The sequence below is a fragment of the Gossypium hirsutum genome, chromosome A05, assembly GCF_007990345.1.
Source record: "Gossypium hirsutum isolate 1008001.06 chromosome A05, Gossypium_hirsutum_v2.1, whole genome shotgun sequence".
Taxonomy (NCBI): Eukaryota; Viridiplantae; Streptophyta; class Magnoliopsida; order Malvales; family Malvaceae; genus Gossypium; species Gossypium hirsutum.
Window position 1 is genome coordinate 110,400,644 of NC_053428.1, and position 18,961 is coordinate 110,419,604.

Below are 18,961 nucleotides of genomic sequence, written 5' to 3' on the forward strand. Positions count from 1 at the left end.
AAACACAAAACGGAGAGAGACGAAAGATGAAAAAATGTCCATCAGCATTTATATAAAGTGTAATGCCCCAATTTTCGGGAATTCTGTGAATGTTGGTAAAATTTCATGCTTTAATTTTGTCATTTGTGAGTGAAATTATGAAATAGGACCTATGTGAAAATGTTTGAAAATGCTATAGGCTAAATTGAAGTGGCCAAATAAATAGGAGTGCAAAATAGGAGGATTTGCATGACAAACCTCCCATTTTACATGAAGTTGCCAGCCATCATGTTGTTGTAGACAATATGAGCACTTGATATCCATAATTCATGGTACAAATTGATAATGGGTTAGGTAAATGTTCCATGATAATGGATTCGGTAAATATTCCATGATAATGGGTTAGGCAAATGATCCATGATAATTGGTTAGGCAAATGTTCCATGATGGGCATTTCATGTCTTTTGTATTAAAGAATTAAATGGATGAAATATGAAATTTTATTAAAAAAAAAGGGTGAAAAGAACAAAGTTTTGTCCATCTTTGTTCATCATAGCCTAAAGTTAGAGAAGAGAAAGGAGAGAAGAAAGCTCTTGAATGTTCGGTCACTTGGGGAAGAAAATTGAAGGTAAGTTTTTGGTACCTTGCTTCTATTTTGAGGTTCATGAGTTCTTCTTGATTCTACCTTAACTCTTGAAGCATATTTTAGTTTTTAGTTGTGTTGTGAGTATTTAGTCATGAATTAAAATGAAGGAAATAGTTGTTATTTCATGTTCTTTTGATGAAAAATGGAAGATAGGTGAAGTTGAGCCAAACAAATGAGCATGTATGTGCCTTAGATGCTAAGGGGAAAAATCGGCTAACATGTTGTGCTTTAAAATGATGAAATAGAGATTATACTTAAGTAAAATCATAGATATGTGATGATTGATTGGTGATATACATGTTTAAATAACAAGCATGCAAGTTATGTGTGAAAGAGTGATTTGGTAATAAATCTGCTTGGGACAGCAGCAGTAACGTGAATTTGGAAAATTACCATAAATTGTGGGAGATGAGTTAGAAGCTGCATAAATTATGTAATTAAAGCTTAATGAGTCTAGTTTCAAATGGAATAAACGAGAACATATTTTGAATTCTGTACAATGAGAAATTTGATTTGTAATGAAGAGTGGTCAGATTAGTCAAACAGTGAAACATGCGAAACTTTGAGAAATCTGGTATTGATTGGCTAAATCAAAAATTCTGAAAATTTTATGGAAAGAAGGTATATGAGTCTATTTTCAGGGAAAATTAACGGCACTTGATTTGGAGTTTCGTAGCTCCAGTTATAAATGATTTAGTGACTGTTGCTCAGGAAGACAGCTTGCAGTGAAATTATGATTATGTGGTAAACATTGACAAAAATTTGTTAATGAGTTGCTTATTGATTTCTTATAAGCTTACTATGATCTGTAGGTGTGGTTGGCCGAATATTGTAAGGGGTTAATACGTAGTTTGTATTTGAATAGTTAGATTAACATGTTAGTAATCCAATTGTAGGCGGTTCGTGTGTGGATCTCGTCAGCATATCGTCGCAAACAGGTGTGTAACTAACACCCTGTTTCTTAGTCTGGATCGGCAAAAGTCGAAAAGTCGAAATGCCGAAAACTGGTATTTTGTAGATTTGCGAGTGTACGAATGCTCGTGAGGTAAATCGATTAATGTTTTTGGTAAGCTGCAAAATTTGGACTGCAAAGTGCATGATTTCTGTGCCCTCGATATTTTTGGGCTTAATGGGCCAAAATTGGAATGATGGGCCAACGGGCCCAATTCGGTAAGAACGTTCGGTACGTGATTCTGTAGTACGTGAAAGGTAGGAATATGCATGAAAAACCCTAAAATAGATAAATTACTGAAATACCTTTAAAAGTGAAAAATTTACAGTTTTACCCCTAGTAGATAAATTATCGAAATACCTCTAGGGTTAAATTGACCTAAATGCATGTTTGACTGTTGTTATTTACTGCATGCCATGTTGTTGTTATCTGATGCATGAGATTGGGATATTGACGGAGGAAGTACTAAAAGTGACTTGTCCACGTACTGGAGGCTTTGCCTCAATTTACTGTTAACTGAGCAGCAAGGCTGCAACTGTGGAGTGTTGGGCTGGGTGGGTTGAGCTATTCCCCACATGGAGTGTATGGCTGGTACGGGTGGAGTGTAGTGGTTGGTGGGTTGAGTAGTCTCCCCAAATGGGCTTGCATATGTTTACTGATGTTGCATGTATTTTGAAATGGGCCTATGGGCCATACTGTTATCTGAATAAGGGGCTAAGGCCTAGTTTATTGTAATCTGAAAAGGGCTCTGGTCCAGTACCACTGTTACCTGAATGGGCTTAGGCCCAATAGGCTTGAGCTGACTTGGGCTTTGAATGGGTTTTCCTTACACACTGAGTTTCCCCAAAACTCACCCCTTTTATTTTCATCCACGTAGGTAATCCCCAACCATAGTGGGCTTGGAGCTGTGAGGGAATTCGGAGTGGCCACCCGTTCTGAAAGTTTGATTTTCTTCTGGTGAACTGGATATCCTTTTTTTACGTTTGAAGTTTTAGGTTTTTAAATGTAATAAGGCCGCTTAATTATTTTGATGGTGTTAATATGTGTTACTAAGATAAGTATTACTTATTTTAACTGTTGAAGTTGGAAAGCTTTAGGGCGCGTTTCAAAAACAACAATTGATTTCAAAATAATACGACAACAAGCAAAGCTTCCGCAATGAAAGTATTTTCCAAAATTAATCACTTTTCCTAAAAATGACTTAATCAAAATCGATTTCCTAGAAATATCCATGACGTTAAGGTGTGGCAATGGCGGTATGCATGTCTAGGATTGGATCCGAAGGGAGCTTGGTACTTAAGCAGTCCGATGGACTCACTACCTCTTTTTCGGTTTCCTACCTGGTGCACAGCTTCCATTCACTTTAACCTATAATGAAATTATCTTTGAAAACACTAAGTTTTTTCTGGATCAACAATATAAAATGTTTTGAACGCTTCGATGTGGCATGTCGGATCCAGTCATAACGTCTAGACCGGGTTTGGGGTGTTACATAAAGAACTTAAAACTTTTTAATATTACATGGTTTCAAAACGATACAAAATTACAGTTATTCAAGGTGATACCTGATTTGGAAAACACCAAATACCAAAGAATGGAGAATATTAAGAAAAATACATTGTCCCAAACAAACAGAATCAGGCGCTGGAGCTGGAGCTGGAGCTGCTGCTGGGCCTGCAGCCATCCTTGGAGGAATCTTGTCCGTTGGATGGATGATGGTGATGATGATGGTCATGTCCGTCGTCATCACTGTCGTCTTCGTCGAAGGGCTTTTCTTTATGGTAAATACAACAGATCTTGGAACTCTTCTTGTTCATGAATTCGTTGTCCACGGTGCCTTCTTTCCACGTAACTTTCTTCTTCCTAGGGCGGAGTTCGAGGACGAGGGCTTCTTGAGGCTGCGACGACGAGGACGCGCCTGAGGTGTTCTCGATCGTCACGGTGGTTGTCATGGAGGACATCGCTGATGACGATCTGTTCGTGGTGCCTATCGCCGTCGGTCGAACCATCGCCAAAGATTATCGCCGTTCGATTTTTTTATTTTCTTTTTGTTGATGAAATAATAGGTTTTCAGCTCCCCCAATAAGCTGTTCAGTTTCATTTAATTGCGTTGTGAGGACTTCGTTTTTTTAATGAACATCAACCACACGTGTGCTCTCCACTTTATTTTTCTTAGAGTCGGTAAACCGATTTTTCAGGTTTTATAGGGTAAATTCCATATTTGCTCCTCCAACTTTCTTAAATTTTAATTTTAGGTATAAAAAATGTTTGTAATATGAGCACTACCGTTATTTATTTTAAACTTATTTTATTTTTTCAAATTTTTTAATTTGAAGTTGAAGATTGAAATTCAGTGAAATAATAACACGAAAATAAAAAATAAGGAATATTTTAGTAACGAATAGCAAAATAATTATTATAGAAACTTAATTTAAATAAACTTACAATTGATTTCAACTTTTAAAAGTAGAAAACTATTAACATCCTAATTGAAGTAGAAAAATAACACTTGAAGTCTATATAAGTGCATGCTCTAAATTTAAAAATCTAATATTTGCACGCTCTAAATACCCATATAAGTGCTAAAAATACATAGTTTCGTCACCTTCTTATTTTATTTTAATTATTCGCAGGGACCAAGTTGTTACTGGTTTTTTGAAGTAACAAGTATGGGGAATTCTGTGCCAGATTGGGAATATCTACTAGAACTCTGTCTTCTTATAGTTCTTGAGAAAATAGATGAACCCATCAGTCGAGTTCAATTTGGTGCTGTTAGCAAAAATTGACATTCACTGTTCAATATTTTTCTCGACATCAAGAGGCGATCATCCCCAAATCTAGTTCCAATGCTGATGGTTCCATCCAAAAAGAGCGCCACAAAGCAAAAAGTATATGGCCTACAAGCCAAATCAAAAGTCGCTAAGATTGAATTTCCCAAGCCTTATACACGGAGATACTTTGGTTCTTGTTATGGTTGGATAGCCACCGTGGATAAGAGCTTCAATATAACTCTTTCAAATCCTTTTAAAAATCTTAGCATTCATCTTCCTCAGTTTGATAGCATGGCATATGATAGTGGGCCCTACACATATAAAATTCAAAAGGTTGTGTTATCAGACGATCCCTTGTTGCATCCGAATAATTTTGTAGTTGTTGTAATTTATAGTGTGTATGGCAGGGTAGCCTTCTACAGACCTTGCCAAGAAAATTGGATATACATGGATGTCGATGAAGATCAATCTCTTATCAGTGATATTCTTTTCCATAAAGGTTTGGTTTATGCTATAGGGGAATACAACAATCTTGTATCATTCGATGTTAATGGTGTAGGAGATGATGAAAGTTCAAAGCCACCAAAATTGAACACACTCGTGCCAAAAATTTTAAAGCTTGAGAATTATTTACATAGAGTATATCTTGTTAAGTCATCTATGGGAAATTTATACTCCATCCATAAACATTTTGATTTTGAAAAGGTTGGTGAAAGAATGGCTCATTGGACAAAAAAATTCACAGTTTTCAAGTTGATTTTAGATTATGAAAACGGCAAATTCTTAGAAAAGAAAGAGGTAGAGAGTATAGATGGAGATATAGTTTTTGTGAGTGATAATAATACTTTAGCAGTTTCAACTTTGAATTTTCCCAGAGGCCAGCCTAATTCTATATATTTCACGGATGATTTTATTGATTGGGATGCATATGAGGTATTGGGTCCTCGAGATATTGGTATTTTTCATTTGAAAGACGGAAGCTTGGAAAAATATTATCAATTCAAATCCTCGCACAAAGATCTTTCTCCATACATTTGGATCTCGCCCTCAAAAGAGTATAATTAGAGTTTAGAATGGATGTTTTACTTTATTATTATCATCGTCTTTAGAGAAAACAAAATGTCTATGTTATGTTTTGACATTCTTAAATTTTACTCAATACAATTGTCTTATTTATTTGCTAATATTAATTTTACTCAATTATTATTATATTTTATTAAATTTATTTTATTTTTAGAAATATTTAACAGCTAGTAAAACTTCAAGATTGTGCATCCAGTCAACCACCATGGCCTGTAGGGCTTCAGGAAACGAAATCTATATTCCCAACACCAAGAGCATCCCTAACACATTTCCTGTTCAGAAATGTCTCCATGTTTGAGAAGTCATAGCAAAGACTCCCCTCACGTTTCTTTCTAATATCATAGTACTGCAACAAGAAAACATTGCAGCATTTCGAATTTTATTCAAAGAATCATAAGATATCAGGCCACTGACGACTCCCCTCAATAGCTTCTTTTTCTAGGCATCCCTTGCTCATATTGCTCATAAAATATCTTAAGAAAGAATGTCAATGATATTAAGATCAACTTCAGGCCCTACTCTTATCATCCATAAACTATATTCATTTTCTTTTCTAATCAGGCAAATTACATTATTTGCACAAAAACTTTTCTCCAGATATTTTAGAAGAAGATAGTTTCGTAATGCCAGGAAAAGAAAGAAACACATTCTACTTCGCAGGATATTACAGCAGAAAAAATAACTGATCCCATGTAGTAAGCAAATAATTTATGTCTCTTACATTTATACCACCAGCACGTGCTATGATACTTGATAATATGGTATTGCAGACAAAATAGGAAGCCATGCAAGAGACTGTACCATCGGTACCTGGAAAAATGGTTTTCCAAAAAGAAAGAAAAAGAATCAAGGAGATAAGCAACACTGATTCAATCTGTGATATAACTTTTTTTAAAGAAAATCTTATAATATAAAATGCAGAATTGGGGGGGAAATCAATTCTTTCAAGTTTGAAAATTCGAGGTAAATGTGTAGAGAATGATCATACAAAAGAGAGGAAGCCATTTCATATGCAAAATTACCGCAAAGCTTTATTGCAAATTCGCAAACTGGAAACTATAGCCAGTCTTCTTAATTAACCCCATGTTTAAAGCATAATCAGGGTAAGCTTCAGTCAGGCCATTTCCAATAGCAAATCCCTGTTAAACACATTGTAGTTGAAGTAAGCAAACAAATGAATTGATTCAGACAAGAAATAAAATCTAGAAGCTTGACGTCATATAATTAGTGATTTAAATAAAAAATAGTTGAAATAAATAATATATAGAAATATTTAAAATAAACAATGATAATAAAATAGAGAAGTGACAAATATATAAATCACAACAGATTAAGGACGAATTTAAAATTAAAACAAAATTTGAAGTCTAAAAACTAAACATTAAATCAACAAGAGGATCCTGATGGAATGCGTGCGCAAAGAATAGGGACTGATTGAGTAATTATCCCAAATCCTTAAAATGCAGCATTTAAAGGCGGACTAAATTGAACCAAAAACAGAAATCATAGAGCAAAATTAAAAACAAAATAAAAAATACAGGACCACATTGCATCAAAGCACAAAAGAGGAAGGATTTATTGCGCAAATATCCTTTCACCGCCAAAATGCGAGGATCTTGAGGGCAAGTCGGGTCGGGTGAACGCGCTGATCTAGCTCAAACGATGCCGTTTTGAGGCTATTAAAATCAGCCTAAACGACATCGTATGAGACGTTTATAAAAGACAAAAAATTAACAAAAAAAAATCATTTGCCATCTGATTTAGAAAAAAAATTTAAAACTCTCTAAAAACTCAGGCTCTCTAAGCTCCGGCCTAGGTCCGGCCGAGCTCCAATCATCGAGCCGCCACCGATCGCCACTAACCTCCACCGCACACAGTGGTCGGAATCCCAAAATTAAAAGAGCTATTTCGGCCTTTTAAATCCCCTAAACCCCAAATCTAAGCCTAAAACTCTCTAAATCCACACCAAAACCCCAACAAAATGAAAGAATGCTTCGGTCTCAGCTTCTCATCATCCCGAAAAGGTAAAAATAATATGTACTTATTCTATGTATAGCATCAGAGACAAACAAGCTAGAAAATGGAATATACCTTTGCTTTTTGTATTCTGTATTCACAAAACGTAAGAGAGTTTTACAGATTGCTTTAGGCTCTTTTTATTGCCTGAAATAAAAAATAAAAACGAGAATAACAGTTACAAATTAAAATTTTCCTCTTGGAAAAAAATTCAAATTCAATTAAGTGTTTTTTATCATTAATTTAGAACTTCATTCATTAAATAATCTTTTTTTAACTATCTTTGTAGCTTCAAATTATAATTATTTTTAAATTTTTTGGCTTGCATTTTATTTTGAAAGTAATATTTACCAATCATGATTAAATAATCTTTTTTTCAACTATCTTTTGAGCCTTAAATAATAATTATTTTTAGACCTTTTTACATTGTATCTCGTAATATAAAATTCCATTGCTTTCATCGTTGTTTTTATACAAAACTAGACTCAATAAGATTTAATACAATATTTGATTCAACTTCTAACTCGATTCCTACAATTTTCGGTGAATTTTTAAATTTGTACTACCACTACTGTTCCATGATTTGATTAAGTAAATTTTTCTCAGTTCATTACATGACATATAACCAAATTCAATGCCAAAAGATATAATCACTAAGTTACACAAATTTGTATTTATGTTCAAGTTAGTCCTCTAGTTCAATAATCAATCTCGAACATAGCGTTTTAAACTCAGATAATCATTTTCAATTTATCTCGATATCATACTTTGCAAAACAAAATAAATATAATGATTCAATTTATAGAAATACAAACATAACATTAATTAACTTAGTAAGTTCCATATGCAAAATAGCAACCAAATTAGCTTTTAAAGACTATTCGACAATTTTTGCTTTTCTGCGACTAACCTCAATTCTTGATCTATAAAATAATTCGGTTTAATTTATCAATTTCAAACATCTCATATCATCCTATTATAAGCATGTATGTATCAGTTCAATTTTATTTTATTTTATTGAATTCCCTTAAACTTTAACATTTTATTTAATTTAATCCCTAAAACCAAAATAATCATATCTTTCAAATTGAGTTTCATTTTACAATCTGATTTCAATCTCATCCTCTATAACCTCTCTACTAACATTTAAACTCTACAAAATTAGTCATTTTTCATGTCTAAATTTAAAATTTAATAGAAAAATTTCAAATAATCAACTTTTAAAAACTTTAACAGTTTTAAAAAATAATGCATAAATCAACTAGATAAACCTCCCAAATTTTTAAAAACATAAAAGTTACAAGAAAATAAATTTGAATTTTAAGGTTAAAGCTTACAAAATCCCTAAATAGCGTTAAGCTTCTTTTCTTTCTATTTGGTTTGGGTGAGTGGGGAAGAAGATGATTCCATTCTTCCCCCGCTAACTTAATAATAATAATAAATAATATAAATTTTCATTTTACTTATTTTAACCTATATTTTATATTAATCAATTTAATCTGTTAATTTCTTAATTCAAATCCCATAGCAATTGAACTTTTATTACTTTTATAATTTAATTTTTGCATCTTAATTAATCATTCGATAAAATTGTCAATCTAAAATTCAATTCACTTAGAACATAATTCCATAAATATCTAGTAAAAATATTTATGATCTTGGTTTATGAAATTAGAGTCCCAAAACTGAATTTTTTAATGCTTTCTTAATTTGTATATGAACTATTTGTTGATCGTTATAATTGATCTCCTTACAATAATAAAGGAGAGATTAATATGTTGCTCAGTATTATTTTTTCTTTCATACAAATTTTAATGGAAGTAATTTGGGGTTAAAGTGCAATAAAATCCGTTTCTCAAAATAATTTAAAGCAAAAAACTAATAAAGAACAAAAATAAAAGCAATAAAATATATAGTTAATTCTGTCCATCAATACAATGTAATGCACAAACGTGCGTTTAATAAATATAAAACAACACATTAAAACTATAAATTAAGCATATAGGAAAGTAACATATTAAACCTAGATAGAAGCAACACTGAAATAACTAGCATGATGGGCATATTAGCATAAAACCATGTTTAATGGCCATTATTACGGTGCTCATTTCTTGCTCCCCTGCTTGGAAAACCACGATTGCATATATCACATTTGAATTTTATCTCATCTTTGTAACGAATACTTTGGTGATGCAGTACCTCTTGTAAGTTGCTATAAGTAAGATTACAAAGGTTACAAAAGCCATTGTAGTCCCTTCTAGAAACATTTTCAACAGCATTGGATGCCATTATAAAGAAGAAGAAGTTGAGTTTAAAAGATAAAGTAGTTTTAAGTTTTTATGAAACTATCATTTTATATAGTAAAAAAGAATGTTGTTAGCATGATTATGATTAGGAGTTGATGGATAGGAATTTCATGCAAATTTGTTGAGCATGAGAATCATGTTGATTTTACAACAATTTCTTTCCTAAACAAATCAATGTCATACAAAAATAACTACCATATCATTACTTATGGATTAAAATGTTCCTTTTTCTTTGAATGCTTGTGTTAAGTATGACTCTTATTTCAGTCAATTTTGAGAAATAATTTCTAGTTAAACTCTGTTTATTTGTTTCAGTCAAACATTGATTAGTTTAGATTATTTTATTATTATTTGACCTATAAATTTAGCCTATAAATTAGAAAATACATCAATTAAATATTAGAACTCATAACACATTTAGAGAATTAAATAAAATGATGATACAAACATAATAATAAATAACATAAACTTGCAGGCATATAATGGCATAACCAAATGAATAAATACATAGTAAGATACTATATAATAACATAATAATAATGAAGACAAAAATAAAAATGAAATCAATAAAATGATAAAACAATAATAAAGGGGATAACAAATAAAATTTTAGTGAAAATTTAATTTAAATTGAAAGTGAACAAATTAACATATGAATTAACGAAATATTGAATAAAATGGTTTTTAAAAAAAAATAATGATAATAAAAATAGTAGTAATAACAATAATAATAATAGTGATAGTAATAACAATAATAATAGAAACAACAATAATAATAACATATAAGTAAATGCAGAAGAAAAGAAAATGTAATAATAATAATATTAATTAACTTTAATAATAATATAATAATAATGGTAATAATAATTATAATATTAAAACTAATAACAATAATGATAATAGAAAAACCAAAATGTCTATGTTATGTTTTGACATTCTTAAATTTTACTCAATACAATTGTCTTATTTATTTGCTAATATTAATTTTACTCAATTATTATTAAATTTTATTAAATTTATTTTATTTATAGAAATATTTTAATAGCTATTAAAACGAGAATTAATTCAAAAAATAGTTTAATTGGAGACTGATGGGAAGAAGTTTATAACTTCTTTTGAGCTTCAAATTATAATTATTTTTAAATTTTTTGACATGCATTATATTTTGGAAGTAATATTTACTAATCATGATTAAATTTCAGAATATATTTCAAATTAGATTAATAACCCTATTATGCTGTTAGGCAACTTCGAATCTTCTAAAAATTAAATATCTTTCAGCAAAAATCTCATATTCTGTTGTCATTTGTTTTTTTCGAAAATAGACTAATTAAGATTATAGGAATATAAATTTCATTTTTTTACAATTTATAATGACTTTTTAAAGTTAGAATAAGGGAACCGAAACCTTTTTGACATTATATCTCCTAATATAAAATTTCATGGCTTTCATCGTTGCTTTTATGCAAAACAAGACTCAATAAGATTTAATTCTATATTTGGTAACATGTAACATCACATAATTTGCCTAAATTTATAGTTAAATAAATTGACAAAAAAAAATATTTGACAAACAGTCTTAAATAATTATAATGTCTCTTTTTTTTTAATATTTTACTATACCCTATAAGATACTTATCAATTCCTAACCATATTTTTACTCTATATCAAATATTAAATCATACAGATATAAAAAAACACATAATTAACTGCATAAAAAAGTAAACAACAAAAAGTTCAAATCACTTCATTATTTTTTAGTATGTTATATTCAAAACACCAAGATGACCAGGATCCTATGGCATCCACATACATATATATACAGGTATTCGAAGTTTACTTTGTTTCGTTGTTCCCACTCTAAGAGCAGCGGGTAACTAAGACTGACTGCAAGCAGTGAAAAGTGAAAAAAAAAAATCACATTTCAGCAAACAGTTTCTCTGCCTTACCACCTTCAGCTAGTGAACCCTTGGTCCATCTTTTCAGCATTTCTAAGGCTGCCTTGGGCTGGTCCATAGGCACCATGTGACCAGCATCATGAACCTGTTAAAGATCATCATGCAGCTATATCAACAACCAGCCAGCTGCAACTAGATTTAAAGACACAGGTAAATGTTGGTATAGAGGACCAGACCTTAAGAAAACCAAGAGGTCCATGAGTTTTCAAGACTCCTGCTTCTGACCCATCAACCACAAATGGAACCTCTGGCGATGCTACAAATTCTTTTCGACCAGACCATTGCATTGCATGAACCCATCTTGAATTGCCTGTTCCAAGTATCATATTGTGATCCGTAATTTGCTAGATGTATCTGGTATCATTTGCCCCTCCCCCCATCAATAACGAAACAGAACATGCTTACCGAGCCAGTTGCAGATAAGATCATATTCACCAGCATAGACAAGAAGCTTGACTCCGTCCTCAAGGAGAGCAGGAATGCCAACTTCAAGATTCCGCATCCAGTCAACCAGCATTGCCTGATACACTGTAGGGCTGCAGGAAACGAATTCTATATTCCCAACACCAAGAGCATCCCTAACAGATTTCTTGTTCAGAAACGTCTCCATGTTCGAGAAGTCATAGCAAAGACTCCCCTCACATTTCTTTCTAATATCATAGTACTGCAACAAGAAAACATTGGAGCATTTCAAATTTTATTCAAAGAATCATAAGATATCAGGCCACAGATGACTCCTCTTAATAGCTTCTTTTTTTTTTTCTTTGAAGTGTCATGTCTGACCTCTATGGCCTTCTAAATACACGAAAAGACTTCTAAAAGAATCGAATAGAACTATGTCAAACACATACCCATATCAGACACTCACAGTTGGATCTGACGAATGCAAGTTATAATTGGTTTAACTATAGGAAAAAAATTCTAGGAATCCTTTGCTCATATTGCTCATAAAATATCTTAAGAATCAATGTCAATGATATTAAGACCAATTTCAGGCCCTACTCTATCATTCATAAACTATATTCATTTTATTTTCTAATCAGGCAAATTACATTATTTGCACAAAAACTTTTCTCCAGATATTTTAGAAGAAGATAGTTTCATAATGCTAGGAAAAGAAACACATTCTACTTCGCAGGATATTACAGCAGAAACAATAACAAATAGAACCAATTAAGCAAATAATTCATCAAATGTGTTTCTAAGCATTAAAAGATAACTGATCCCATGTAGTAAGCAAATAATTCATGTCTCTTACATTTATACCACCAGCACGTGCTATGATGCTAGCGAATATAGTATTGCAGACAAAATAGGAAGCCATGCAAGAGATTGTACCATCAGTGCCTGGAAAAATGGTTTTCCAAAAAGAAAGAAAAAGAATCAAGGAGATAAGCAACACTGATTCAATCTGTGATATAACTTTTTTTAAAGAAAATCTTATAATATAAAATGCAGAATTGGGGGTAAAAATCAATTCTTTTAAGTTTGAAAATTCGAGGTAAATATGTAGAGAATGATCATACAAAAGAGAGGAAGCCATTTCAGATGCAAAATTACCACAAAGCTTTATTGCAAATTCACAAACTGGAACCAGCTTGTTGATTAAACTATAGTCCGTCTTCTTAATTAACCCCATGTCTAAAGCATAATCGGGGTAAGCTTTATACTGGATTGCAGGGTCAGTCAAGCCATTTCCAATAGCAAATCCCTGTTAAACACATTGTAGTTGAAGTAAGCAAACAAATGAATTGATTCAGACAAGATAAAACTTTGGGAAATTAGTAAATCAAATCTAGAAGCTTGACGTCATATAATTAGTAACACACCTTCAGGTTTATATGAATTCCATCTTTAGCTTTGTTTCCTCGGTGGACTCGGGCAGCAAAAGCTGGAATATAGTGCCCAGCATACGATTCTCCAGTTATATAAAAGTCATTCTTGGCCAACTCAGGGTGTTCAGCAAAGAATGCCTAACATAATAAAAAGAGCACAGTCAAAACAACAAATTTATTCATTTTTCTCTAACAAATTGAATGAAGTTTATTCACTTCCACAATATTGACAATAATAGTTCAATGGAGAGTAAATAATTATGCTAAACTCCTTTTCTTCCAGAATAAGATCCAATGATAAACAGACTAACCTGTAAAAAGTCATAAAGGTCATTGCTAACTTCGTCTTCATTATGACGAATGTCCCTTCGGTCAGAGCTATAACTAAAGCCAGTACCAATAGGTTGGTCTACGTATAGAAGGTTTGACGCCTAAACACAAAACCAAGAAAGTGGAAAGATTGAAACATGTCCATCATCATTTGTATAAAGAACATAAATCTTTTTAATATTACATGGTTTCAAAACGATACAAACTTACTCATTATTCAAGGTGATACCTAATTTGGAAAATACCAAATACCAAAGAACGGAGAATATTAAGAAAAATACCTTGTCCCAACCAAACTCATTCCAGACAAGAGACATGTTATCAGCAATGGAGAAAGGGCCATTTTCATAAAATAAAGCCAGTTCACTACTGCAACCTGGACCTCCAGTCAACCAGATTACAACAGGGTCCTCTTTGTTACTGCGTGATTCAAAGAAGAAATAGAACATTCTGCCAAAAAAGAGAAAGAGTGAAACCAAATTGAAAAGGAAAATATAAGTAACATTTAAAGGGTGAAAAGCAGGAGAGAGAGATAGCAAGTAAGCTGTTTGAAAATTTCGATAAACCCACCATAGAGGTAATTAATCACTTCTATCCATTTCCCCGGGGGGGGGGGGGAGTGAAAACAGAGGGAAAAATCATTGACTAAATAAACTGATAATCAACCATGAAATGAAAATTATATGTAAAGTTTATAAATTTAATTAATCTAGCAACGCGATAAGAAACCTGCAATATGGAAAATATGTTATTCTGTGATTGGATGATTTTAGGCTGAGTATCAAGAAAGCATTTAGTCTGCAATTTCATTTCAAAAGACTTCAATAGATACAGGCAAAAGATGAGCTCGCTCAGCTTCCTTTGTTTAATATATATTTTTTCTTGGAGTCAAATTCTCATCGGTATGAGTCAAGGGAGTGGAAAGGCCCCGTAGCCTCTAATTTCTTGAAGAGGCAGATGATAACCATTCAAGCATTAACATTCACAAAACAAGTAAGATTATCATGAACTACACAGACATTTATGCAAGACTAAATTGTTTGAGACAAACCTGTTAGGCTGTTACATATCTAGAGACTATGAAGGAAACAGATTTAAGAAAATTTTAAAAGAAAAAAGACTATGAATTTACCTGGCAACGGGAGAATTTACACATAGAAATTCACCCAGAAAGCAAATAAATTTCAGGGATTTTGAGATTAAACCCAAGAGGCAACTTAAGATTAATGAAAAACTATACACTGAAATTTACAAAAATAAGATTTATTTTAAAACAACGAATAACAAGAATCAAGCAAAAAAAAAATAGAGTCTTGGCCTTTTAATAACTAGAATTTGAAAATCCTATTCCAAATAAACATCGAAAATCTTCCTTAACAAATGAAATACTGATTTTCTTTAACTAAAAATTATTTTAAGATTAAAAGAAAAAAACCCTAATTCCAATTAAATCCAAACTTTCAGCTATAAAAAAACCAGAGAATAATCACCTCAATATCCAATTCGTGGAGCTTTAATTATTAAACCTCCCAAATCCACAATATTAACCCCCTTTACCGATTAAGTTACAATAACTACAATTTAAGGGCTTGTAAAACCCCCTAACGAAGCCGAGCATTTAGTTCAGTGCTTGGGGCGTGATTCCTGCTCAAGAGCATGGTTCTCGAATCATTTTTAAAAAAAAAATCCTCCAACAAGATAAAACTTGAAAAAAAAAACCCACCAAATGAATATCCCAATTAAAAAAAAATTACCTGGCATCATAAGAATTAGGAAGCTTGTAATAGCCAGCATGATGACCCAAATCGTCAACAGAAACCCCACCAAGGGCTTCCAAACCGGGGAACTTGAATCGCTTTTCCACCAGCTTCGAATCCTGGGGTAACGAAACTCGGCCTTGATCAACCAGGTTAACTTCCTCTTTAGGAAACAAATTCAACTCCCTTATCAATTTCTTTGCTTGCACTGAAGGAAAACTCGATCCGGCAAGACGTAGTTCGTCTAAGACAGGGAATACAGCGGTGCAAGAGGAAACCTGAAAGAGATGGGAGAAGAATATTAGACTTAGATATTTCAGTTTCGCCATTTGTTTTTCCCAAGGGGAAACGAAAATGGTAAGAGAAACAAGTATTTATAATTAAAATGACTGAAAGAATAACTGACACTCTCATGTCTGGTTATCTAATTATAAAATTGTATTTAGTGTGTATTTAAATTTACGGTCCATAAATATCCGGTTACTATAAAAATAGTATATATTATAACGCCAGTAAGTTAAACGCGTCGTATCGTATTTGAGTGTTCATCCACACTTATTAATAGTTATCAGTTATAAATGCGTCGTATCGTATTTGACCGTTCGTCCAAACTTATTAATAGTTATCAGTTATTTTAATCACGCACATTTTAGGTTGTTTCTATGATGGTTATTAGGGATGATGTTATCTTTTTCTAATTGATATAATATCATATTTAGTCTTCAATACTTACACATTTTATTAATTTGATCCTAATTTTAAATAATTTAATAAATTTAATCTTCCACTTTTACAAATTCTATCAACTTTGATTCTGAAACACATATAATTAAATGATGATTATATAATATTATTTATAAGTGTTTATATTTAATTGTAATTATAAGGCTCAAATATTTATTTAGCTCCTCGGACTTACATTTTCTCTTAAATTAGTACTTACAATTTTTTTGTCTCACGTTGGTACCCAAATTTTTATTCTGTCAACGACTCTAGTACTTTTTTTATAACAAGGTTAAATATAGAACATATGACACTCTTAAGTTGTAACACATGGCACTGATGATGTCATAATCTATTTTTTAATAACAATATTTCAAAATTTAAAAGAATATATGTAAATTATATAATTTTTAAAATATAAAAGAAATTATAAATTATAAAAATATATGTATCTAAAAAAATCTAAAATATTACCAAAAAAATTTTAAAATTCAAGTTAGAAAAATCAAAAACCCATAAAATTTACATCTTTTTTCTAAATAAATTGCCAACAATTTAAATGAAGATGAATTTTAAAATAAATTTTATACTTAGAGATAGATGCAAATTATTATACGACTCAAGTTAACAAGAATGTAAAAGATTATGATTTGAAAATGGCTTAGAGGAAGCTTTTTCTTATTTGCTAGGTCTCATAGAAAAAATTGGGTTCCTTGTTAAAAATACTATTAACACGATCATAAATGAAGTTTATTAGAATCACAAATTTACATATAAGATTATCAAGATTTTTAGGTTTCTTTTAACTCTTGGTTCATCTTTTCGCTTGAAAATTTCATGGTTTCAAACACAAATTTCTTGAAATTTCTCTCTGACTCACCCTCATTATTTTTAGCCCATCTTTCTTCTTAAAAAAAATGGTAAGAATTGACTAGGAAAGTGAGAGAGTTTGGGTAAAAATATAGACCTAAAAAATTAGTTTGGGTAAAAAATTGAGGCCCATTTATAAAATTGGTCGAGCCTTAAGTAAGACGTTTTTGGCTTGAGCCCGACTAGGCCTGAATATATGTATAAAAAAAATCTGTTGCATTTTTTTACCGTTCTTGCTATTTTTTTTAACTTTTTTGTTATTTTTTTACTATTTTGTAACAATTTCACTACTGTGTTGTTACTATTTTGTTGTTATTGTTTGGATATTATATAATTTTTGTTTTATTGTTAATTTTGTTATTATTTTAGAGGCGTTTAGTTGTTAAGTTGCACTTATATTATTGTTATTTAAGAGTACATATTGTTTTTTAATTTATTTTCAATTTGTTGGGAAATATTTATTTTAGTATTTTTGATGTATTATATTTTTAAAAAAATTAATATGGCCAGACTGGGCTAGAATTTCAACATTTTTATTTGGGTCGGGTTTGAACAAATTTTTAGGCCCATTTTTCGAGTCATGTCTAGCAAACAGGCCCAAAAATATAATTGATCCAGCTAGGCCCATTGACACATCTAATTGGAAGTCAGATCGGGAGAGGTCAAACGCCGTTTTCCACATTTAAATGTGTTTATATAAATGTATTTATATAAATGTATATAATATTATACGTGTTTAAATATAAATATATTTTTATTAAATTATATGTCTTTGAGGATCAAATTGATAAAATGTGCAAGTATTGAGGATTAAATATGTTATTAAACCAGTGAGAAAAAGGCCATATCATCACTTCTATTTACCATTTAACGGAGAGTGATCAAAATAAAAACGATTTAAAACATGATTGACAAGAATAGAAATGATCTAAAACATTAGTGACTAAGTTAATATTTTTCATAGTTTGGTGACCAAAACCCCAAATTTATTTCTCACAACATACGAGCCTTTTCAATTATCTTCCGCAGTTATGTTCACCCTATACTAACAGTGATAATTTTTATTTTATCACTTTTTCAAATTTTAACATATTTATTATCGATCCCCGGCTTGAGTATTGAGGATGTTACATTTACATTTTATAAAAGTGGTTAATTTTCAATTTTGGTCTTTGTAATATGCTTAAATTTGAGATTTAATCGTTATATTTTAATTTCTAACATAATTTTATCTTTATATTTTAAAATGATATTAATTAGTTTAATATTTTTATAATGTAACCAATTAAAATGTTACGTGATTATATATAATTTGAAAGTAAACTTGTAAATACAAAAAGTAGACGAACTAAATTCTTGAAAATAAAAATAGGATGACTAAATTTTAAATGTACGAAGTGCATAAATTTAAAGTCATTGTTTGAATAAGTTTGGTGAGGTGAGAGCAGGGGTGAGCAAAACTCGATTTTGATTCAAAAAATTTAAATTTTGAGTTAATTGAATCGAGTTATTCGAATTATTCAAGTTGACTTGAATAACTAAATTCGAGTTTAGAGTTTGAGTCAAGTTGAATTTCACAGTTCGAATATTTCAAATAATAGATTAGTGGAAGTACTCTTTTGATCCTTGTTAACTTTGAAAATAAGCAAATTGATCTCTCTCATAACAAAAATTACAAAAAAAAAAATTTAAAATAAATTTCAAAAATTCAAAATAAATTTTAAAATTCAAAATA

General features: G+C 31.1%; 3 protein-coding genes and 1 long non-coding RNA gene across 4 annotated transcripts; 1 reads left to right on the plus strand and 3 right to left on the minus strand.

Annotated features, from left to right (window-relative positions):
* Positions 1-3,214: 3,214 nt before the first annotated feature.
* LOC107903029 (protein phosphatase 1 regulatory subunit INH3) lies at positions 3,215-3,644 on the minus strand. Its single transcript, XM_016829096.2, has one exon. It carries the CDS (start codon positions 3,584-3,586, stop codon positions 3,215-3,217), a length of 372 nt encoding a protein of 123 aa, XP_016684585.1. The 5' UTR covers positions 3,587-3,644.
* A 779-nt stretch (positions 3,645-4,423) lies between these two features.
* Positions 4,424-5,413, plus strand: LOC107902479 (uncharacterized). Its single transcript, XM_016828654.2, has one exon. It carries the CDS (start codon positions 4,424-4,426, stop codon positions 5,411-5,413), a length of 990 nt encoding a protein of 329 aa, XP_016684143.2.
* An 808-nt stretch (positions 5,414-6,221) lies between these two features.
* On the minus strand, positions 6,222-7,569 carry LOC107903028 (uncharacterized). Its single transcript, XR_001685682.2, has 3 exons — positions 7,523-7,569; positions 6,454-6,570; positions 6,222-6,241 (listed from the first exon to the last, which is right to left on the minus strand). It is a non-coding gene; the product is annotated as an uncharacterized lncRNA (long non-coding RNA).
* A 3,906-nt stretch (positions 7,570-11,475) lies between these two features.
* On the minus strand, positions 11,476-16,093 carry LOC107904282 (serine carboxypeptidase-like). The gene is made up of 9 exons (XM_016830604.2): positions 15,631-16,093; positions 14,158-14,326; positions 13,858-13,977; positions 13,541-13,684; positions 13,272-13,422; positions 12,970-13,058; positions 12,117-12,375; positions 11,888-12,021; positions 11,476-11,796 (listed from the first exon to the last, which is right to left on the minus strand). The coding sequence occupies exons 1-9, from the start codon at positions 15,960-15,962 to the stop codon at positions 11,671-11,673; spliced, it is 1,524 nt and encodes a 507-aa protein (XP_016686093.2). The 5' UTR covers positions 15,963-16,093; the 3' UTR covers positions 11,476-11,670.
* Positions 16,094-18,961: the final 2,868 nt, after the last annotated feature.